Source organism: Gymnoscopelus braueri (assembly GCF_963280865.1).
Source record: "Gymnoscopelus braueri genome assembly, chromosome: 2".
Classification (NCBI taxonomy): domain Eukaryota; kingdom Metazoa; phylum Chordata; class Actinopteri; order Myctophiformes; family Myctophidae; genus Gymnoscopelus; species Gymnoscopelus braueri.
The window spans coordinates 18,346,343-18,371,969 of record NC_137604.1 but is presented as its reverse complement, the minus strand read 5'-3'; the positions used below and the strand labels follow the sequence as shown (position 1 = coordinate 18,371,969).

The following is a 25,627-nucleotide window of genomic DNA, read 5'->3' as shown; positions in this document are numbered from 1 at the left end:
AGCGCATCGCAGTCTGCCACGTTGTGAGCTTGTACATCTGCTTATTTTCAGTATTTTTTGAAAATGTATTATTTTCATTATCAAATAAATCAATTAGTCTGATTAGCTGTTGCACTCCTACTCTCCACTGTCACTCATTGGAGCTTTTAAAAGTGTTTTTGTCAACACACACACACACACACACACACACACACACACACACACACACACACACACACACACACACACACACACACACACACACACACACACACACACACACACATAATGTTCATAGTTGGTTTCAGTACCATGTGCTAGTTGGTGTTTGTGTAGTAAAGGTTGTTTTAATGATGTGTTGGTGCAGATGCATCCTGGGATAGTGAGTCTGCACAGACACAAGAAATGTGGAAGACGGCCTCTCTGGACCGCAACTCCCAGCTGATCCCGCCCACTTCGGTTAAACGGTACAATACATTGGTCTATTGTGTGTTATTCGCAAATTGTGAATAGTTCTGACAATTTTACAGACGTTTCGGAAATTTCAGAGACATTTTGTTTCGTTTCTGAATTTGTCGTGACTCCACAGGTCTGGATCTTATGACATTGGTGGCACGCAGCAATGTTCTTCATCATCATCATCCTCACCTCAGCCTCCCCGCTCCCCCAGCAGGTGCGAATGCACAGAACACACACACACACACACACACACACACACACACACACACACACACACACACACACACACACACACACACACACACACACACACACACACACGCCTGCATGTTTATACACAAGCCTTTGCTGTTTTCACGTAATGCTTAACGCCAAATTTCAGTACTGTAGATACATTTAATTTCAATGTACTCCCCCTGTTGTGGTGTGTGTGTGTGTGTGTGTGTGTGTGTGTGTGTGTGTGTGTGTGTGTGTGTGTGTGTGTGTGTGTGTGTGTGTGTGTGTGTGTGTGTGTGTGTGTGTGTGTGTGTGTGTGTGTGTGTGTGTGTGTACCGGTAGGTGTGTTAGTGGGAAGCGGCAGTGTTCTGGCTGCTTTCAGCCTCTTGGTAAAGGAGCTGCCATGATCATTGACACTCTTGGACTGTTCTTCCACATACAATGTTTTAAGGTATTTTACACACACACACGCACACATACACGCACACACACACACATGCACACACATCCATCACAGGTCTTACCAATTATACTAATTAAGTTCCATTCTGGTCAAATGACCAGAATGGACATTTGACCTCATTTCCAGTGAGCCAACATGCACAATATCAGCACCCTGACTCAGGTCAAATGACCTGAGTCAGGGTGCTGATATTGTGCATGTTGGCTCACTGGAAACACTGCTACACCAGTGGGTCTCAAAGTGTGGTCCAGGGACCCTCATGGTTCCTTGAGGGGGTTCCAAATGGCCCCTTACGGGTGTGTAATTCTTTAGGTTTCTGAATTGAAATGCCTCTCTTCTCTTCTCTTCTCAGTGTGGAGTGTGTGATGGAAAGCTGGGTGACACCAGCACGGGGACCGACGTCAGGATTCGAAATGGAGTCCTGAGTTGTCATGAGTGCTACATTGCAACTCGTGGTGAGAGACACACACTCATACAGTATACACACCCGTGTGTGAGACCAGTGGTTCTCAATCGTTTTCATGTCAAGGACCCCCAAATTGATATGTATTTGGCCGCGCAGTGGGTCCCCATCTGAGTATTCCCCCAAATTATTCAAAATTGTCACTATGGTTTTGAAAATAGCCAATCTTCTACAAACTCACAACGCGTCGCATCGAGACGTGCTGTGAACTTGTAGATCGTAGTTTTCCAAATAGCCGATTTTTAAAGTCATTTTTCTGGGGACCTCCTGGAACCCCTGCGGGTCCCCGGACCGCGCTTTGAGAACCACTGCTTGAGACAACCCCAGCGCAAGATTTTCTTGTCCAAATGATCACTTATAATATGCTTATAATATTATATGCTTATAAAGCAGCAGAATTACAGCTAATATTTCACCATCACCAGTGTTTGTTGTTGCTGCAACAAACGCTTCCTCTTTGCAAATAAAAGTAGCATTTCTAGTGCCTGTCAGTGGTTTAGTGGTCAATGATGCTTCCTCTTCTGGACTGGCATGAACGCTTAGCTGCAGCTTCTGCACCCACATATACAGTAGCCTTGAGCATAATATACTCTATAGTATACACTATGCACCATTGCATGACGGTGTCGCACGGTGTGTGTGTGTTTGTATTTATGTATGTATGTATGTGCTGTATGTATGTAAGTATGTAAGTATGTATGTATTAGAGCCCGACCAATATATCGGTCTGGCTGCTATATATCTGCGATTATTTGACTTTTTTTTATTATATCGATATCGGTAATTATGCCACTGATGTGTTTTTACAAAATATCGGTCAGAACAATCAGTAATCGGTGGTCTAGGGCTCTCCAAAAATCGGGATCGGCATGGGACCCCAAAAGTCAGGCACAGGTTGGGCTCTAGTATGTATGTCCCCTCAGACGTAGAGCAGTCAATTCACAGCTCATGCTGCCACATGCATGATCATAGTTGTTAATCTACGCATGTAGCCTATATATTTTTAAGCAAATCTCAACCTCATAAAAATCTCTATTTCCGTTTTGGCCAAAGGAGACGTAGACCGTCACCACACTAGTCGACGCGGCAAACGGTCGGTCGGTCAAAGCGAGGACGATGCCATCTGGATTATGTCTGTGTAGTGGAGCTTCATCACTGAACACGTTGCACATTTGTGAGGCTTCTTTCTCGAACTGTACACACAATAATCTGCTATTCGATAGCTCTAGAGATTGGACCCGGGAGGCCACGCCGTTTATTAGACTCTATGTCTTGTTAGTCTGTCATCACCTTTCTCTCTGTCTTTCTCTGTCACAATAACACACACACACACACACACACACACACACACACACACACACACACACACACACACACACACACACACACACACACACACACACACACACACACACACACACACACACACACCATTACACACCAACCAGATATCTCAAACGCCCTTATTATAATGCATTATATCGGTCAACTCATTGGCCATCTCTAATAATATTTTATTGTCTTGCAGGAGGAGGCCAGCCTACAACTCTATGACGAGCTATACTTGAAATAAGACAAACCATCCTGGACATTTTCTGAAAGAACTCTTATCTTCCTGGATCCCTTAAAAAAAACCTTTGGAATCTTCGTCATAACTTGGAAATTTCAAAACAAAACGGCTTCAAGGATGTTATTGGAAGGGAAAAAAACTGGACATTGTGAAATAAAAAAACAAACTCAAACTCTCTACACACACACACACACACACACACACACACACACACACACACACACACACACACACACACACACACACACACACACACACACACACACACACACACACACACACACACACACACACACACACACACACACACACTGTACAAAGTTCTGAACATATGAATAGCACAACACAGAAACCTGTGTGGAGTTATAGTCCTTTGCACATTGTTACTGCAGCACAGTCAAGCCACTACTACAGCATGAGCCCGTTCCGCTACATAAAACATGCTAAGCTAAAAAACACTATTGTCTTTAAGATGTCGGTTCCTTATTCTACACAATGAACAAAGAACCATTCACCTTCGCTTGCCCGCTTCTAACGACTAAGAGTATTGCCTGATTTATGCTTTGTCGTCTGACGTGTCGCACGTCGAAAATAACGATATACAAGCTCTTGTATGAGAGCTTGTGTATCTTGTATATCTATATCTATCTTGTATAGCTATATCTAGGGCTGGGGCGATATATGACTTTAAATCAATATCACGATTACTGCAAACTTTTGCATCGATTATGATTAATGAATGATTTTAAGCGAAAATAGCTGATCTACAAGCTTGCAACGCGTCTCATCGTGACACGTGAGCTTGTAGATTGGATAATTGGATAATTCAGGGTTAAATGGTTAATTGAATGACTAAGCGATTAGGTGATTATAAAAAAATCTATTATAATTTGTTGATATACAGTACAAGAATATAAAAAACTGCTTCTCGATTAATCGATTAACCTACATGAGCAAGATTAAGTCGGTTATTGCTTCTAAATGACGGTTTTGATAACTTTCCGGTTAATTGCCCGGCCCTAGCTACGTATATCTATCTATACAAGCTTGTATAACATGTATATTTTGACCGTGCAACACCTTCGTACGATGGGGCACAAATGAAGCACAAGACTACACTCTCTGAGTGTGCAGTAAAACTGGCTTGGTTTTGATAACCTTACGTAGCTTGACCATTTTAATGCCTTACTCAAACTCTATGTTTCTGGTTTTGTTTTTGTTGGATTTTTTTGCATGAATGAACATACATATATCTAAGTTATTGTTATTGTGTGTATTGCTCATTTGGCGTACTGTGGGTTGGACTTTTAGGTTGTTATCATTGCCCTGCCTACATGGAACGTCGAGCCTTTGGTATTTCCTCTACGTATGGTATCATTTTGTCTTTTAAAATGTATGTGTAGGGAGCGACCCCCACATCCTTCTAAATATTTGGCTGGTAATCTTACATTAACTTTTTTTCCTTTATAATAATTTTACGAGAGAATGAGAATGCATGTTTGGAGTATAATATTTGTTCTTTTGATTTAGATTTTTTTCTTTTTGGGGTCTGTTTAAGATTATTCAGATGATGTTGTTTATAGAGCTAGATGGATTGTGTCGTATTCAGTGCCTTACAGTATGATAGTGTGTGTGTGCGTGTGCGTGTGCGTGTGCGTGTGCGTGCGTGCGTGCATGCGTGCATGCGTGTGTGTGTATGTGTGTGTGTGTGTGTGTGTGTATGTGCGTGTATGAAACATAGATTAACTTGAAGCACAGTACCATACCAGCAACAAAATGTTATACGAATCCCCCGTGACTGTCCTGCTCACCCGATTGGTTCTTTTTCCATCCTGTCTGCCTGAGCTAGACCAATAATACAAAGTTATTTGCTGCTTCCCAATTAAGTCCCGCCCTGATGAAATATCATCTAGGTCAGTGATCCTGACCTTAAACGTTTATCCTACTGGGACCTTCATTTTGCCTTGACCGTGGAGTCAAGATCTAGTATATCGTTGTTGTCGGGCAGAAACCTCTTATCTCCATGTTGTAACTTTTTGTGTTTCGTAAATGAATGCCCTACTTGATCATATTACAGCGTCACGCAAAACAATCCAAAATAACAGATCTGCAGTACAAGCTCGAAACGCAGTGCAAAGCGACGTGTTTTGAGCTTGTCGATCTGCTATTTTTTGCTACTTTTTAAATTGAATCCTGAAAAGGAACAGTTTTGGACATTACGAGGCTTCCACCCGAACAGAGACGATATGAAATAATAATATCTCAACATTCTTCTATTCATTATATATTTTGCCCGTAACCCGAGTTAGCATCCTGACCCAGTGGTTAAGAACATCTACAGTGATTCTCCAAGGACCCCCAGTTTGACATGTATTAGGCCACAGACCCCAATCGGATACCATTTAGTTTTTAATCTCTGGTACTCCAATCCTCAGTGTTTATTTAACTCTTGAGAGTGTACAAATGTACACTTTTGTACACTCTCAGAGTTACAAACCCGTACAAGGTCCAGTTTGGACCCCAGGTAGTCCCCGGACCCAACATTGAGAAACAATGATCTAGTTCTGTAGCCTGGTAAACCCTCCCTCCGGAAATCTCAATTCTATTTGATTCACTCCTTGAATCAAATAGAATTGAGATTTCCGGAGGGAGGGTTTACCAGGCTACTAGTTCTGGGGGTCCATGGCCAAATATATATGAATTTGGGAGTCCTTGACATGAAAATGATTCAGAAACACTGATTTAGGTGATTTCCTACAACACTCCCCATCACCAGTGTCCTTTACAAATTGTCACCGTCGGGCAAAAACCTCTTATCTCCATATATTTAACTGTTGTGTGTTTTTTCCCGTAAATTAACGCCCTACTTGATCATACTACGGCGTCACGCAAAAGCATCAAAAGTTCGCGCCGTGTTTCGAGCTTGTAGATCTGCTACTTTTGATGCTTTCGAATTTGAATCCTGAAAAGTAACAGTTTTGGACATATGAGGTTTCCACCCGACAGAGACGAAATGCTGCTTCTCAAGAGTCTGAGTCAGAGTTGACCTCCCTCTTCTTGTCCTCGCCTTGTGTCTTGCCTTCTTCACCTGGAGCAGAATGTGTTGTATTTCTGATCCCAGATCTGTTCTTTGGTGCGTATACAGCTTTGTTGTTGCGTAGGAGAACAGAGTGTTCCGCTCAATGGCTTTTTTTTCCTTCTTTTTTTTTTTAGCAAATGTATGTTTATCAATAAAAAATATTTTGAACCAGTGATTGTCTGAGCTTCCTTTTCTTATTAGATGTATGTTGTATAAAATCTTTCTTTTCTCATTAGATGTATGTTGTTACAGTATGTGGTATATAAGCTTTCTTTTCACATTAGATGTATGTTGTTACAGTATGCTGGTATGTTACAGATGGTGTGGAGTTTATGTGTGAATTGAATTACTGGGCTTAAGTTCAGGAATAAGGTTAGGTTTAGGCATAGTTTACTGAGGTTACGTTTAGGAGTAAGGTTAGGTTTAGGCATAGTTCTGTTTACTGAGGTTACGTAGGAATAAATTTAGGTTCGTTTAGGCATAGTTTTACTGAGGTTACGTTAGGGAATAAGGTTAGGTTTAGGCATAGTTTACTGAGGTTACGTTAGGGAATAAGGTTAGGTTTAGGCATAGTTTACTGAGGTTACGTTTAGGAATAAGGTTAGGTTTAGGCATAGTTTACTGAGGTTACGTTTAGGAATAAGGTTAGGTTTAGGCATAGTTCTGTTAACTGAGGTTACATAGGAATAAGGTTAGGTTCGTATAGGCATAGTTTTACTGAGGTTACATTTAGGAATAAGGTTAGGTTTAGGCATAGTTTACTGAGGTTACGTTTAGGAATAAGGTTAGGTTTAGGCATAGTTTACTGAGGTTATGTTTAGGAATAAGGTTAGGTTTAGGCACAGTTTACTGAGGTTACGTTTAGGAATAAGGTTAGGTTTAGGCATAGTTTACTGAGGTTAAGTTTAGGAATATGGTTACGTTTAGGCATAGTTTACTGAGGTTACGTTTAGGAATAAGGTTAGGTTTAGTCATAGTTTACTGAGGTTATGTTTAGGAATAAGGTTAGGTTTAGTAATAGTTTACTGAGGTTACGTTTAGGGATACCAGGTGAATACCGCCGGATTCGCCCCGGGGCGACTGTGTTTTGGGGCGAGCGTTTTGGTATTCAGATTCATCCTCGCACACCAACACCGGAACCTTAAAGTACTGGAGTCAAACACACCGTCGGACCAATAATAAGGGACACCGGAAGTTGACTAACCGTCAGAGGTGTCACGTGAGAGCAGGGCGGGTTGTGTCAGTCTGTGTGTGAAGACACTAGATAACATGTAGGGTTGTGTGTGTGTTGTGTTGTCACACTGCAGGTTACACACTATTTCAACCATGTCGCACACACTGGACTCAAAGGGAGCTTACACGGTACGTACGAAGACCCGTTAGCTGCTTCTAAAATGGTGAATAATAACACCAATATATTATCTCTCTCTATCTGCTGTTATTGTGTGAGAGAGAGAGAGAGACACTTCTGATGTCACCTACACATACGTATAGTATAGCGTATAGTTACCATAGTTACACCCTGGATTGTACTGTGTGTGTGTGTGTGTGTGTGTGTGTGTGTGTGTGTGTGTGTGTGTGTGTGTGTGTGTGTGTGTGTGTGTGTGTGTGTGTGTGTGTGTGTGTGTGTGTGTGTGTGTGTGTGTGTGTGTGTGGCTAAATACAGAAATGTAAAAGACATGAGGTACATTTGTGTGTGTGTGTGTAACTGTAGGAGGTACATTGTGTGTGTGTGTGTGTTTATCATAACTGAACAGTTATTCATTTCAAACATACAATTTGCAAACATGTATTTGCAATTCCACCGATTAGGTATCTATCTCTTATTTCATGTATTCCAAATACACAGCCATGCCCTCCCGGGTAGCAGCCTGACCTTCGCAGCATTAATCTTTGCCACGCTGCGTGTGTACTCACCCAATAGTTAATTCCTGTGACTTGATGTCAGATATTGTCCTCTAGTTTCATATCCATTTGAAAGTTCTGGCAGAAAACGTGTGTTTAGTAAAATATCTCCACTTTTCCACGAGCTGCACACAGACAGCATTCAGTCAGCGACGGGGCCGAAATGATTGCTGGACTGAACAAATGAAAAAATCCTTTGGGGAGCACATACGTATGGCAGTGGTTCTCAAACTTTTTCATGTCAAGGACCCCCAAATTGACACTTATTAGCCCGCGGACCCCCATTTGAAAAGATAAGCCAGGGACCACCCCCATAAGAGAAGATTTTTATGGCTCTAGCAGTGATTCTCAGCCACGGACCCATATTTAATGCCATTTCTATCTCTGGGACCCCAATTCATACTGTAAAATCAATGTTAATTTAACTCTGAGAGTGTACAAATGGTATCAAATGGACACTAACGGGTCCATTACCCTAATGGTGGACCCTAACGGGTTGTACACTCTCAGAGTTACAGACCCATAAGGGTCCATTTGGTTCCTATCCATCATTTAGCTGGGGACCCTCTGGAACCCCCTCAAGTACCCCTGGGGGTCCCCGGACCCCACTTTGAGAACCAATGATATTGTATGTGTGTGTGTGTGTGTGTGTGTGCATAGCTGACAGTGTGATATTGTGTTTGAGCAGCAGGCAGCCACATCAGACTCGGCGCTGTGCGTAGATGACGACCCCCTGATTGACAGCCCTCTGATTGACAGCCCTCTGATCTCCCAAGATGCACTGGAGTCGGTCATCAGGAGAGAGTTTAAGACCATCCCTACGCTGTGGCCCGCCGTCCTACTGTGTCTAGTACATGTAAGACACACGCACGCACGCACACACACACAGTTTAACAATTTATTTATGTCCACACACAGGGAAAGCATACAGAGACACAAATATTTTAGTTGCAGTAGACGTTACATTCACAAACTCATGGATATATGTCCTCATGATACAACACGCATGTCACACGCATGGGCACAAGTTGCGGCGGCGCTGCCATACATAGCAACAGAGACAGCACAATACTTGTGCCAGCCTTTCTGCCTCGTCTTTGGGCTTCCCAAGTTGTCGAAAACCCTCCAGCAACCAGTCCGTGGGTATGTGTGTCCTAGGCTGGATCACCAGAGGAAACAAAGTTCTTAGTCTTGCACTGCTACTTGGTGTTAAAGCGCTCTCTGTAGTTGTTCTCATGCAAGTCCCACCTGGCCGTCAGGTAGCGTCGGCTGTTGGTAGATTATGCCGGTGAGTAGTGCCTTCTTGTATGCAAGCTACATACTAGTCCACAGAAGTTGCAAATGCATCCACTGCCTGTACTACATTGACGATGGTAGTTACACACACGCACGCACGCACGCACGCACGCACGCACGCACGCACGCACGCACGCACGCACGCACGCACGCACGCACGCACGCACGCACGCACGCACGCACGCACGCACGCACGCACGCACGCACACTGAGATGTGGACTGTGGTTGGCTGTTTGTCTCTTATTCTCTCAGACACACTCTCACATTGTCTTAATGTAGCATACTGATGTCAATACATGTCATTGACCACTCACAACTTCATTCATATATTTTAACGTAAACATAGACCAATTGTCCAGTTATTATCTTTGTTTTTAGAGATTTGTCAGAATCAGAACACCATTTTAGGGCCCCTGACCCAGTGGTTGAGAAACGAAAAAAGAAAATGTCCATTACATTACAAAATGTATAGTATAACCGACAGTAATGAGGACAGATGGCAGTATTTGAAATATTGCAATAATGTCTGAATCAAAGTTGGTCTCCATCTTCTTTGCCTCGACTTGCGGATTTCCTGCACCTGGAACTGAATTTTGTTTGTGTTTTCTCCAAAGTCATTCAAATGCTACTGAACTTACCTAAATAACTTTAGTAAGTGTTGGCTAAACATCATTGAAGAGTTAATGAGTCTTACATTAACTACGCATTTTGTTCAATCTTCAACATTTCCTCCAGGCACCATTCTGCACTTTGAAATGCATAAAAAAGATGTTTCAAAGAATAACCATTTAGTGTATCTCATTTGAGTGTACTTGTCTTTACAAAAGTAGGAGAACAAGGGTGCTGTTAAACACACTGCAAATTAAACCATTATAAGACCTGAGGCCGATTCTACAAAATGCCTTCTAAATGAGTAGTTCTCAAAGGTGCCAAGGACCCCCAAATTAATATGTATTTGGCCGCGGACCCCCATCTGAAAATGTTTTGTGCCACGTACACCCAGAAGAGATTTGTTTAAAAAATTCAAATGTATTCAAGATTTTTCAAAAATGTAAAGAAAATAGGCAGATGTACAAGCTTGCAGCGCTGTGAGCTTGTACATCTGCTATTTTTGAGCAGAAGTCCTAAGAGTTTTCTGAAAAACCTATGTTGCTATATACATTATATATACGTATAGCTAAAATCTAAAATGGCAGATGCGTTCCCTGGTTTTAATGGGTAAAAATGACAGCGTATAATATAATTATGTGTGCTTCTTCCTCTCCTCCGTTTTTTCCACTAGGTGGCGTACGTGACGCTGTCGGTGACCGTGGTCGTGCTGTGCGTGTTCGACACGGACGACGTGACGCGCCGGCATTGCGCGAGCGTGCTGAGAGACGTTTCCGGTGGAAGCGCCGTCGTTTACGGGAAGACGTGCCTGTGGGTGCTGGTGCTGTTCTTCAACGCGTGTGTGCGGCACCACCACAGCAAGGCCAGGAGGAGAGGCTACCTCAGCTTCTACAGACACACGCAGGGCCTCAACCGCCTGCCCTTCACCATACACTCTACAGGTATATAGAGGCCTGTCACCGCTAATCCATTTAGACCGGGAACGCATCTGTGTCATTTTGTGTCAAGATTTCTTTGGCTATTCAAAAATAGCAGATCTACAAGCTCATAGCATGGCACTATGCTAAATGTTTTCTTTGAAAAATCGTGAAGATGTGTGCTAATCTTTTAACTCATTGAGTGCCCGAATTATTTCTGGCTATTTCTGGTCAGTACGATTTAAAAAAAAAAAGTTCAAAGTAAATAAAAAGTGCTTAGGAAGCGAGATACAGCCTTTTTCAGTTATAAGTTAAACAAGGAGTGGATGGAGCTGCAAATCTTCAGATAATGATATCTTGGGTTCTGAACAAAAAAAGAAAAACACGTGAAACACGTGATTGGCACGTTGCACCATAGCGGTGAAACACGTGAATGGCACTCAATGAGTTAATTTGTATGTTTTTTAAAGCAAACATTTTTAACTCAAATCTTTGCTTCTGGGTATTCTACAAATGTCCCCCCCAAAAAACAGTTTTTTTTGGGGGGGGGGAAACTTATGTTGCTATAATATCAGTGGTTCATAAACCTTTTTCATGTCAAGGACCCCCAAAATGATAGGTATTTGTCCACGGACGGACCCCCTTCCCCCATCTCAAAATATTTTATTCCAGTGACCCCCAGAAGCAAATATTTTAGTTAAAAATGTATATATATATTCAAAGATTTGCACACATTTTCACAATTTATTTAAAGGGATTCTAGGCAAATTCAGAGATCAAAAAAAGTTGTCAAACAGTTAGTACTGTTGACTAACAACCCCTTCAGACAATCAGCAGTTCAATCCCCTTCAGCCAATGAGCAGCTCCTTTTCCCCATCTCCAGCCAATATGACTGAGGGGGACTTTAGAAGGGGCCATGCCGAAAATAGGTTGTTTATTCGGATACATACGTGTCACTGCCCGCCCCTGCCGGTTCTCAGAATGTTTATTTTTTAATAGGCTCTGTCATGATAAATTGACCACATACATGAAGTTAACTCTTACCCTGCCAGAGTTTTTTCAGAACAGTCTGTAGCCTCTGCCAGGGCTTTGACCGATTTTGGTACCTTTTCGCATAGCCACAAAATATTTTTCTCAAGTATGATTGATCCCCAGAAAATTTCTAATCACAGATGAGATTCAGGTGTGGTTTCACAAATGTCAACGAGGTCAATTTGACCTTGTTGTCATGTGTTGTTTGATGTTTGAAAATAGCTCAAAACCAGTGGTTTCAAACCAAAAAACATTGTGAATTGTTTGTCCGTTTCAATTTTAACATTGAAGTGGATGGAGCAGCAAATCTTTGGAAATTGTTATCTCCTTATTCGTTTGGAATATCGAAAAGGTGTCAATACTAAATAATTTTTTATTTATTTTTTCAGGACGTTTTTATACGTCTATGGCAGGCAACAGCTAATTTCTCAAAGACGTTTATAAACGTCTTTGGCAGTTATAGAGTTAAACAACTAAATTCTATCCAAACGATATCTTAAAAGTAAATTCCGTGCCTCAAAAAATAAGTTTGAGAGCGTTTTAAAACCGAAAGTAAAAAGTAAAAACTATGAAAACAATGGCGGCTCGTTCCATTTTTGGGCTCGTTCCATTTTTGCCGGCTGCACTCGGTTCCATTCGGTTTCACTCGAACAGTTCACACGGACATGGACGCGCACATGCATGCGTTTCATTTACGTCCCGGACACCCAGATGTCGAAACATAAACAGTAGGGAAAATACGGATTTCAGAAAGAGGACTGTGTTTCAATGCAGGAAAACACCCCAGCATCATTATATAGTGGCTGATAGTGGGGGGGAAATGCAAAATATATATATATAAATATTTTTAAAATTTAGGCTTAATGTTGCCTAGAATCCCTTTAAAAAAAATAGCAGATCTACAAGCTCATAGCACGGCTTGTATATCTGCTATTTTTTGAGTAGCCAAAGAAATCTATGAAATGACACAGATTCCCATTCCCGTTCCCAGTCTTAATAGATATAGGCCTACCCATTTAGACCTGTTACACCTATACGTTGTTATACCTTTCAAGCTGGGAAACGCCTCTGTGTCATTTCCAGCCTGATCTCCAGAGAATACCGTAACATTGTGCATTTCAGTTGTTGCTATTTATCGCTGTTGTCGTCGGGCAGAAACCTCTTATCTCCATATTCAAAATGTTGGTGTTTTTTTATCATACTAAAGCAGCGTCACACAAAAGCATCAAAAGTATAGATCCACAAGCTCGAAACGCTTTTGAATTTGAATCCTGAAATTTGAGGTTTACACCTGACAGAGATGATATATAGCAACATAATTCTTTTTTTTGTGAAGTTTCTCAGAAAACTTGGGTAGGATTTAGTAGGCATTTTTAGAATCAGCATGAGGTCTAAATGGGTTATTATATAATTGCCTAATCGCAATGATTTGAGACAATCGCAATTTGCATAATTGTCAAAATCGTTTCCATTCAAATATTTAAAAAAAAGTGGAAATAGCAGATTTACAAGTTTGTGACGAGTTGTAAGCTTGTAGAACAGCTATTTCCGTTGTTTTAAATTAATCGTCAACTTAAATCTTGTAGTCGTGACAGCCCTACCATGAGCTGTGTACAGACAGAGATACTAGTATTATTATTATCATCGTTGTTGTTATTATTATTATTGTCGTCATCATCATCGTTATTGTCACCGTCATCAACAGGTCAATTAACTAAAATACTACCAGCAGTGTATGGAAGTCCATAAGTCCAAAAATAAATACCACAGTGAAATAAATAAAAAGCACAATGATATAAATAAAAAGTACAATTTAGATAAATAAAAAATACAATTAAATTATGTTTTTTATTTCATTGCGTTTTCTATTTATTTAATTGTGGATTTTATTTATTTAATTGTGGTATTTATCTTTTACATTTTTGGGTATGGACTTCCATAGCAGTGAGCATAACACATTTCATTGCAAAATGTGAAGTTGTATTTCTTTTCCTACCACAAGAGGGCACCATTGTTTGTCAGAAAGCCTTGACGGGAGATTTCTCCCTTCTGCTAGTAATGTCCTGTGTGTGTGTGTATGTGTGTGTGTGTGTGTGTGTGTGTGTGTGTGTGTGCGCCTTTAATGGAAAATGTGATGATGTCTTTATTTTTACACCACAAGAAGGCATTGTTGTGATAGTAATACAGTATCATGATGTGTGTGTGTACACTTTTTATTGCAAATAAAATATCAAGTTGTATTTATTCGTTCACCACAAGAGGACATCGTTGTGATAGTAATGTCATGATGTGTGTGTGTGTGTGTGTGTGTGTGTGTGTGTGTGTGTGTGTGTGTGTGTGTGTGTGTAGGTAACGTGGCATTGTTGCTACTAGTGAATGCCAAGTTGTCACCTAGTAGGTTGTCGGACGAATTGTTTGGCATCATGCTGGTGATCATTCTTCTGTTGGAGCTGGTGCTGGTGGTGCCATGTCTGATCTACTATATGGGTAAGAATCTTAGATTTTACACACACACACACACACACACACACACACACACACACACACACACACACACACACACACACACACACACACACACACCAGTGGCAGAACAAGTCAAAGCCGGGCCGGTAGGCAGAGCGCATGAACAGGCCCCCCGAACCGAACCATTTGGAGATGCAACAGGTGGATGATGAAGCCAATGAAATATGCACCTAATTTGGACATTGCCTGGTCCATCTTTCTCTTTGTCTTCACGTTTCTTAGCTCCATTTTATGGCGTCTAATTCCGTTCATGATTAGGGTACATTGTTGTCACTGCAGCACCGTGCAGCGGAACCTGCATTCATGCACTGTTTACAAATGTTGATGACGATTTTACCCAAAACACATTTGAGGGGGGGGGTCTGATGATAATGCTTTAAGTGGGCCCGCTGACTGCCACGGCCCACAATCCTAACAAAATAAAAGGTCCAGTTGTGAGATGTGACAGCCGGGCCCCTGGAGCCACCGGGCTCTACCCAGCCTGCCCGGACGCTCCGCCCCTGACACGCACACGCACACGCACACACACACACACGCACGCTTCATGGTCGGTGCGTTCATTTTCAGTCTGCCCTTGAATCCAGTTGGTTCTATAATACAAAACTCCCTGTCCAGAAGGACATACTGTAAGCATTCAACGTAGTCTGAACGTGAGGTATAATTATAAGAAGGAATCATTTAAACCAGTTCTTCAGGCCATGCTTCCATTTGCACACTCTTCTGAGTTAAATGAACTGTGTTGTGGTGTGATTGCCCCTATCTGGCCTGGCTGGCATAAGAAATTGTTGAGTGTTGTCTAGATATATCTCTCCTAGACAGAAAAACAAAGAACACACACACACACACACACACACACACACACACACACACACACACACACACACACACCATAGAGGCCTGAAGACAGGAGACACCATCTCTGTGAATAACTTTGAGGACAAGTAGAATCAATAAATAATTGAGAGAGACAAAGCATAATCAAGTCAATTTTGACTCTGAGAAGCAAAACCATTTTCCTACTGGGTAATAGTTGTGGGATCAGAGTTATTGGTGGCTTTGCTATACAGCTATTTTGACAATATCTCAGTGGTCTTACGATCATTCTTTAATTTTCAATTCTAGTTGGCTCTAGTTGTGAGTAGCAAGTCACTATATGAGCGTCCTCTACAAGTGAAATTGTACACATTGATATAGGGTACAAAGATAATTAAAGACTTGAATCCTAGTTTCTCTATTCTGATTTCATAATAGGCAATCATTTGGTAGAGACTATAGGGAAAAGGGAGTGGGCCAAGGATGGAGCCCTGCGGAACCCCGGTGGCTACTGGCTAACACTGAGTTTTTGTGGCCTGAAATTGTTGGTTTACAAGCCATAGTTGAAATGTAGCTTTAGAGTTGAATTTCTTAGCAGGGGGCATTTGTAAATATCCATTTGCACAGTTTAACGTCCCGTGCACGCCACAGAATTAATGTTTTACTCATGGATGAGTTATGAACCTGGGTGCCATGTTACGGAAAGTGTTTTGGTTTTAATAACAGTGGTAGTGCTATTGAGAAGACACGCCCTACAAATTACAACACACACACACACACACACACACACACACGCACTACCCCCACACTGTATCTGGAGGCGTTTGCATCACAACGGCCGTGGCCACACCCTCTTCACAGCCAGTCAATAGCAAAAGACAATTCAGCCATTCACCCACCTCCCCATCTTTTCTCTGTCTCTGCTTCTCTGTCCCCCCTCTCTCTCTTTTTCTCTCTTGGTTAACTTCAACTGTGTCTCTTCCTCTCTCTCTCTCTCGCTCTGCACCCCCCTGTCTCTTCCTAGCATTACTTACGCTCGCATTGCATTGTTGCTGCATTCAGTGGTTATGATAAGTCCATGATCAGGGTTGCCGGATCTGCTTATTATAATTTCCCCCGCAAGATTGTATTTGAAAATCGCGACGCGTTGTGAGCTTGTAGATCTGCTATTTTCAAATAGCTGATGTATATGTTAAAGTGCTCATATGGCCCATAGTCGCTTCATTTGGGCTGGTTTTCCTAGACCTGGTTGCTTGTTTCTCTCACAGAATCTGGCAACACTAGTCCATGACGCCTAGTGGCTCTCCATAATAATGTTTGCAGTGTCCATAGCAGGTACCGGTTGAGCGCCAACCTATTTATCAATCATGAAAGGAAAGTGGGCACAAAATACTGTACAGTTTTTTCCTATGCTACAAGATTTCAGATTTAAACATTTTAAACATTTTATTGCAATTGATCATGTTTATCTCATGCATCATTTATTATGTCATGCAAAAACCATAAACAGCTACACACAGACACTACTGTTAGATAAGATAAGATTAACATTTTATTGATCCCGGGGACTCTCTATGTCTCTCTCTCTCTCTGTCTCTGTCTCTAGTTCTCCATCAATGTCTGCCAAGTGCTTGACTCATAAGCATCAGTGGTGGAAAGTAACTAAGTACATTTACTTAAGTACTGTACTTAAGTACAATTGTGAGGTATTTGTACTTTACTTGAGTATTTCCAATTTCCAATACTTATACTTACAAATATTGTACTTTTACTCCACTACAATTATTTGAAAACTTTTAGTTACTAGTTACTTATCAGATATAAATTATGATATTATGAAACATACATTAACCACTTTAGCCCTATTTTATACCTAGGCTATTTGAAAATAGTAGATCTACAAGATCACAACACGTCGCGATGCGACGCGTTGTGAGCTTGTAGATCTACTATTTTCAAACACTTTAGTACTTTTACTTTTGGTACTTTAAGTACATTTTGATGGCAATACGTTTGTACTTTTACTCAAGTAAATTTTGAATTCCGGACTTTTACTTGTAACAGAGTACTTCTACATTGCACTATTGATACTTTTACTTAAGTAAAACATTTGAGTACTTTTCCCACCACTGTCAAGCAGTATGACAAAGTATAAAGTAGCTTATTTGTGGTGCGACGAAGTATACAGGGCTTAAAGGACGACTTCACCCATTTTCAACCTTTGTGAAATTAGTCCTCACTAATGCTTCTGCTATTTATTTATTTTTTACTATTGCGAGAACAATGGCTTCCATTATAGCATGCTAACTTTCCAGGAATAGAAAGCCTGCCGTTTCTATTAGCTTGGATTCCCCATCGATGATGTCACTGGTAGGCGGGTTTCTGAACTGTCCACAGCCCTCCTCTGAGACACAGACCGAGTAGACAAAAATGGTACCATATCATAATGAGCATTAGTGAGGACCAATTATATACAGATAGGTTGGCCGACTGATGGTGAAAGAAAACTCCTATTACAGATACTGTAGCAGAGGATATTGATATTGAAGTGGCTGCATTGAAAGGAAATCCATTATAAAGGAGCCTTTCGGAGCCAAGGGGCACAGATATGAGGCTGAGATACCGATGAGGAGAAGAGGAGGAGAGAGGAGATAAGATGCATTAGGCTTTAGTTTAGAGTCTAAAGCCCTCGGCTAATCTAAAGTTGAGACTGGCCAAGGGCTAGCTTCTCCCACTCCCAACTCCACCCAAACACATTGACACTGTGTGTGTGTGTGTGGGGGTGTGTGTGTGTGGGGGGGGGGGGTATTTTTGTGTGCCTATCACATTCCAGGTTGGATCAGTGTAGCCAGGCACGACCTGAACTTAGGGACGCTTTGAAACTCAAGCCGCTTCATTCCAACACAAACACAGTCATGATCACTTACAAACACGGATGTACACAAACACACACACACCATCTGACGCACTCAGCAAAGGTGGCCTCAATCAGCTCATGAAAGCATAGTAATGAGAAACTATCTGTTATTAACATTCCTTTTTAATGTTTTTTTTTTTTACCGACTGTAGAGAGAGAGAGAGCAGAGCAGGGGGTTGATATATCCTGAATGGGACTCAAACCCAGGACGCTGTGGTTGCATGGTCAGCAGGCTAGCTGCTTGACTTGTTCAAAGAGACAACACATTGGCACACACATCACACATACCTACACACACCGACCAATGCAGAGCCAAAAGAAAAACGATGCTGGTCAGCTTGTGAAAGCAGAGGTTGGAAGACGAGAGTCAAGTGTCAAGAGTGAGACCGCATGAGAGACATGAGACAAGATACAGAGAGACGTGAGACAAGCATCAGAGTGACAGATGTGAGACTAGGGCTGTCACGATTGCAAATTTTAAGTTGACGATTAATTATCACTCAGCTAATTGCAATTAACGATTTAATTGTGTTTCTGTCGTTAAAAATTAATGGAACGTTATGAATAAAAATGACATTTCTGTTTGGCTTTTAGTTTTCGGAAACAAAAGTTGCACAGGGCAGATATGACAAATATAACACATATTTAATTACTTTATACTTAAAAATAAACATTAATAGTGGAAATAGCCGATCTATAAGCTCAAAACGTGTCGCGTCGCATCGCGTTTTGAGCTTATAGATCGGCTATTTCCACTATTTTTGTCATTTTTTGAAAATATATGACATTTTTTAACATGGAATTGATTATGACGATTATGCAAAAACAATTGCGATAATATAAAATAATTGCGATCAGACGATTATGTAATAATTGTGACAGGCCTATGTGAGACAAGATTCAGAGTGAGAGACGTGAGACAAGAGTCCGAGTGAGACAGAGAGACATGAGACAAGCATCAGAGTGAGAGACATGAGACAAGATACAGAGTGAGACAGAGAGACAAGAGACATGATGGGATACCTGCAGGTATGAAGCTCCAGAGAGGAAGACCTCGTTCAGCCTCTTCTCTCTTTGAAGTGCAATCAATGGTGAATATGAATGCCCTGTCCTCTATAGGCCTTACATGACCCTCACACATCAAAGCCAGGCCCTGGCCTTCAAAGGCCCAGTATGACATTAACCACTTAAACCCTATATACTTATTTGGCCGGGGTCCCCCAGGGCTCTATACTATGGCCCCTCCTTTTTTTCCACCCTCTACACAAAATCTCTTCGTCGATAAAATAGCCGATCGACAAGCTCACAAAGGAGTCGACATTACTCCTCTAGTCCAGTGTTTCTCAAACTTTTTCATGTCAAGGACCCCCAAATTGATATGTATTTGGCCGCCGCGGACCCCCATCTCAAAATGTGTTGTTCCAGGGACCCCCAGAAGCAAAGATTTGAGTTACTAATCTTTCAAAAATAGCAGATCTACAAGCTCATAGCGCGGCACCGAGTGCCGCGCTATGAGCTTGTAAATCTGCTATTTTTGAATAGCCAAAGTATAAAAGGTTAAAGTGGTTAAAACTATCGTGATGCTATATTAACACATTTTGCTGGGGACCCCCTGGAACGGACCCCTGGGGGTCCCAGGAACCCACTTTAGTCCACCTGATGAAGCTTGTCTCAAACGGGCTGTACCTCCCATCACATTGATCACATGTCTTGTTTATCATGATGGGTTGGGAGGATGCACCGCTCGATTGGCGGCCGGCCTATATGTGTTCTAAATAGGTGAGCGGTGAATCTACCGATCACATTTCAACTGTCTGATTAGAAAGGATAATATCGTATGAAGTGAAAAGCAACCCGTTATTAATGGGGACTGACTTCATAAGGCCTATATGCAAAAAATGACAGATACGGTTACACATCACTACTAGTACAGCTTTGTGAGCAGAGCTCATTTTCCATAATTTAACCTTAAATGCTCATCCGATTCTACAAAATGTCTTCTAAATCCCAACAGTTTTTTTAAAAAACGTATGTTGCTATGTCAGTGGTTTTCAAACATTGTAATGTCAAGTTACAAATGTTCGCTTTAAAAATATATATATTCAAAGATTTGCACACATTTTCTAGATTTTTCAAAAAATAGCAGATCTACAAGCTCGTAGCGCGGCACTCGGTGCCGCGCTATGAGCTTGTCGATCTGCTATTTTTTAATAGCCAAAGTGTAAAATAATGTTTTTTTTAGCTCAAATCTAAAAAATGTCACAGATGCGTTCCAGGTCTTAATGGGTTAAGCAGGCATTTGTACTCCATTTTAGTTTGGCAAACAATATTAGCATGACGTAGATGCTAATAGAGACATCCATTTCCTTAAGATTCCCCCCCGATTTCAACACGGCTCATCTGTAACCAGGTGACCAGTGTGACACGGTGCGCGTTTTAGCCGTTGGCACTCAGTTAGCTGTTAGCACCTGGAAATGTGTCTTTAGCAAGGGACTGATTGAAGTGGATCAGGCCTGAGTGTAACACATTAGCCTGGACCTGACCCTGTCTCTGCCAGTCTGCCAGTGTGTGTGTGTCTTTCTAACAGGAAGGTGTTAAATGTGTCGCCCCGGTCCCACATCGACATTAGAATCTCTGTGTCCTTGAATTTGTCACAACCCATTAAGACCTGAAGCCGATTCTAAATAAATGTCTTCTAAATCCTAACCGTTTTCTGAAAAACCTATGTCAGTGGTTATCAATCTTTTTCATGTCAAGGAAACCCCCAAAATGATATGTATTTGGCCGCGGACCCCCATCTCAAAATATTTTGTTCCAGGGACCCCCAGAAGCAAAGATTTGAGTTAAAAATGTTCACTTTAAAAATATATATATTCAAGATTTGCACACATTTTCACGATTTTTCAAAAATAGCAGATATACAAGCTCGTAACGCGGCACTCGGTGTAGCTCAGTGTAGCTCAAATAAAAAAATGACACAGATGCTTTCCAGGTCTTAATGGGTTATATGTGTAGCAGAGACATACAGACAAGTCAATAATAAATACATTCATATGGTTTCAATGTAGTAGACAACTTTTAAATAGCAAAAAAAAAAACATGGGTACTGTAAATGGAACCTGTTACTTACAACTCAACTAATTGTTGGTTTGGTCCAGCTGCCATTCAGCTAGCTCTTTATGGAGGACTTAGAGCTAACAATGGAGCTAATCGTATAAATTACTCTCCTAATCGGCAGGGTTAGGGTATCGGCATGTAGACTCATAAACCGGATGCCTGAAGTCAAACGCTAGTTAATCATTATACTTTCAGAAGAACCATATCCACTTGGTTTCATGTCTTTGTAGAAGTGATCTTTGCTTTCGCGTTGATGGACAATTTGAGAAATGTGCACATCTTGTGTGTCAGTGAACCTGGCAGTACAGTGGCAACAGTTTGCCATTGTACTTTGTCTTTGACAAAAAATACTCAACTTGACTCAATCTGTTGACCCCTCCGTTACTCCTCTTCCATCCCGTTCTTTCTACTGGAATGTCTCTCTCCCTCTCCTTCACACATACTTGCTCACTATTACTGTATTTGTACACACACACACACACATACACTCACAAAGGGCTTATTATGCAGGAATGTGTGGCATTTCTGTGTGTGTGTGTGTGTGTGTGTGTGTGTGTGTGTGGGGTTGTGATGCCATGCTTTAGCAAAGTAAAGATGGGGCTCTTTAGACCCTCCCTGACAATTTCCTCTGGTTAATGACACTCTGCCCTTATCAATACTCAGCCCGTCTCACCCCTGTGGCTGTTCTCTGTCTCTTACACACACACACACACACATCATATCGTATATGTTTTCCAGACTCTCACACACACACACACAGTCTATTCATTAACGTACCTGCACGTGCACTTATAGCAGTCAGCTATAGGTTACACACGCGTCACCTCTCTCTCACACACGCCGCGGTCTTATCTTGATTTAAAACTCCTCTGTTATCCCCCACACGCCCCTTAAGCTACTGTATACCACACACACCTGGCTCTCCGCCCCCCCCCCCCCCCCCCGCCCCCTCGTGTGAAGGTGTATGTTACGGGTGTGAGAATTAGGGCTCTGAGTGCAGGATATGGCAGCCCCATAAGGGTTAAGTGCAGGATATAACAGCTTGTGTGTGTTTGGGACAGAGAGAGAGGCAGGAAAACCCATTCAACCCAATGTGTGTCGTCCTCACCCGCTCCCACCTGAGTGATTGTTAGGAGACATCTCACCGCCCTGTTTTTTGTGTGTGCGTGCGTGTGTGCGCGTGCATGTGTGTGTGGTTGTGTGTGTGTGTGTGTGTTGGGACTGAGAAAACGCTGTCATCCAGTCTTTTTTTCCCAGTGGAATGAGGTTAGAGCCATCATGACTGGTGTCAGATTTGTGTGTCCGGTCCCGATTACCAATGTTTTGAGTTTTCTTATGAATTTGAAAAAACTTAGATCGGATTTTATTAAAGTTTCTATTTGAGAAAATTAAACCTGTAAGCAAAAATAAATAAATACAAATAACTTTGATAGATAAAAAAAATTAAAATAAAGAGCTGAACTTGATTTAGCCACTTCAAACATTTTCAAAAACGGCAGAAAATGCCCCAAAATAGGGGACGCCAGGTTGAAAGTGTTTAAAATTGGGACGTATCGGCTGCATCATTTGCAGATACAGAGAGGTCAAATAGTGTCTGACATCCAGGCTCTAATGGGGTTTGTGTTGTCATTGTTTCTAGTCAGGGTTGTGCGCTTCAACAGAGAGCGAGCCGTGCCAGACGTCAGCCACGAGGAACACTCGCACGCCCATAGCAGCGGCACTAACCTCACTATGGAGACTGGCTTCAGGTAGGTGCTCTCATTGACTCGTTCATTATCATTCACTCATTCATTCTTTCACCCTTCCATCTAGGCCAGTGGTTTTCAACCTTTTTCATGCCAAGGACCCCTAAATTGATATACATGTGGCCGCGGACCCCCATCTGAAAATGTTTTGTGCCAGGGACCCCCAGAAGCAAAGATTTGAGTTAAAAATGTTTGCTTTGAAAAAAAAATATATATATTTTTTGCACACATTTTCAAGATTTTTCAAAAATAGCAGATCTACAAGCTCATAGTACGGCACTCTGTGCCGCGCTATGAGCTTGTAGATCTGCGATTTTTGAATAGCCAAAGCTAAGTGATTAAAATGATTGTGATGCTATGTTAACTAATTTCACTGGGTACCCCCCCAAGGACCACTGGTTGAAACACTGATCTAGGCTCATCCGTTGATCCGTTCAGTCCCATATGACCTTCAGATTGGTTTATTCGTTCATTCATCCACCCACTGAGCACATAGCCTCTTCACACATGCACAAAGGAGTACTTGTGTGTGATTATTTACCTGGATGATGTAATCGTGATATGAATGTTGATGACATTACATAGAGTTTGATTTGTTGGCCATAGACTCTGTAGCGCACCAAATACTGTACATTTAAGGGCTTGATATACTTCATTACACGCATTGTCACACACAAAATGGAAAATCGACAAGCTCACAATGCGTCATCGCGCGACACGTTGTGAGCTTGTAGGTCTGCTGTTATTGGTGTCTGATACCGGCGCACAACTAGGTATAAATCCAGTTTTATAAATTACAGTATTCAGATTACAGTGACATTGTCTCAATATCTTGGGCAGATAGCGCTGTGTTGTTGACGTGAGCCTGTGTGTTCTACAGGGAAGGCTCCAATCTGGAGGAAGTGGTGGAGAAGCAGGCCGACCTGATAGAATACCTGAAGCAACACAACACCCAGCTGAGCAGAAGACTGCTGAACCTCACCGCACAGCACTGACCACACAGACCAGCCTCCTCCACCTCCTCTTCCCCAGGCCTCCACCTCCCCTCCAGCGACCTCTTAAGATGACCCTGCGAAACAAAAACCCTGTCCGGTCGGTCCCTTCTCTCTATGCCGATGATGACCACCTCCTTTTTAATCCCCGGTTTAGCTAATCTGATCCCTGTGGGAAGAAGCCCTGTCGTGGTCCTTGACGTTGATGAGTGACTCATCCCTTTGCAAAAACGTAGAGACGTTTTCTCTCTCCTGCAAGCTGCTGTCGGGAACGCACACAGTTAACCTTTTGTGGAAAGTGAGGAGGGATTGGAAGTCAGCGATGTCATGATAAGTGGAGCCATAATGTTTAACGCGCTGCACTATTGTAAACAAAAGAACTTTGGCATGGCAAAACGGGGGGAGTTCAAAACGCCCAAAGTGCCCCGAACGTTCAAAGCAACCCATTTAGTAGACCCCCAACTACAAGAAGTTAATGGATGTCTTATCAGTTAAAGGGAGGATAAAAACAAAAAGGGAATGTAAATAGATGAATTTTCTCCTATCCGGTGTGTGGCTAGTAGTTCACAATAAAGGGCGTGACATACATTGTTGCGTGCGGTGTCGTGTGCGGTGTCGCGCACCCAAAAAAACGTGTTTGTAGATAGGCAATCTTCAGCGCGCGGCATTCATTCAACTGTGAAAGTGACCTGCCTCTTTCAGAATAGCAAACTTGTGTGACTCCCATACAAGCCTGAGACAATGGTCTGAAGGAGGAGATACTGGATAAGTCGCTCCAGATATCAGTCGGTTACTGAGTAAGGAAAGGCCTCCACACACACACACACACACACACACACCTGTTCACGCAGGGTGGAGGGTGAGGGAGGCCTACAGTGCGTGATGTCCTCTGAACCCCAGGATCACCTGACCGAGGTGAACTGATAGCGGGAGGAGGAGGGGGGGGGGGGGTCTGGGAGGAGGAGAGGACAAGCGGACGGATGAGAAGAGAATAGAGCCTGGTAAAAGAGGAGGAGGAGAGACATGGGTCACAGATCAGAGGGGACACGTTTTATTACCGAGTTACCACCCCTCGTGACCTCTGTGATTGTGTGTGTGTGTGTGTGTGTGTGTGAGACTCACACAATGTGTTTTGTGTGACTTGATGAGACTGAGCAACCAAAAAATGCAGATAAATGTTATAGAGGGATCTTATGCTGTGAGCAGCGATGTTGACAGAGGTGAAAGACACTTTGAATCGCACTGGAACTGTTATTTGACTTTGTGTGTTATTTTACGTTGTGTGTGTGTGTGTGTGTGTGTGTGTGGTGTGAACCTGTGTGGTCCGGGAGGAGAATGTGTTGTGTGATCATTGTCTGGAACCGTTTTTCTACTTGTCGAATTATTGGATTTGTTTGTTTTGCTTTTTTTTGGTGATCTTGTTCCAATAATAAATCTTTTATGTTCTCACATTTTAATTCTCTTTTTTTATATAGTCTGATTCGAACCCGAGTCTTCACAAGGAGCATGTGGTCAGTGCACTAATTGT

At 42.1% G+C, this 25,627-nt stretch overlaps 2 protein-coding genes across 2 annotated transcripts in view; both read left to right on the top strand.

Moving 5' to 3' along the window:
• Positions 1-6,402, top strand: part of LOC308075441 (uncharacterized protein) — a 55,081-nt gene extending 48,679 nt beyond the window's left edge. Inside the window, exons 27-31 of the mRNA XM_080415326.1 lie at positions 347-446; positions 569-652; positions 997-1,105; positions 1,470-1,572; positions 3,109-6,402. Coding sequence (XP_080271452.1) covers positions 347-446; positions 569-652; positions 997-1,105; positions 1,470-1,572; positions 3,109-3,134 — 422 coding nt within the window. The 3' untranslated portion in view covers positions 3,135-6,402. The remainder of the gene's footprint in view (positions 1-346; positions 447-568; positions 653-996; positions 1,106-1,469; positions 1,573-3,108) is intronic.
• A 1,063-nt stretch (positions 6,403-7,465) lies between these two features.
• On the top strand, positions 7,466-25,627 carry tmem192 (transmembrane protein 192). Its single transcript, XM_080446826.1, has 6 exons — positions 7,466-7,591; positions 8,823-8,990; positions 10,714-10,981; positions 14,339-14,476; positions 23,002-23,110; positions 23,988-25,627. Exons 1-6 carry the CDS (start codon positions 7,556-7,558, stop codon positions 24,100-24,102), a joined length of 834 nt encoding a protein of 277 aa, XP_080302952.1. The 5' UTR covers positions 7,466-7,555; the 3' UTR covers positions 24,103-25,627.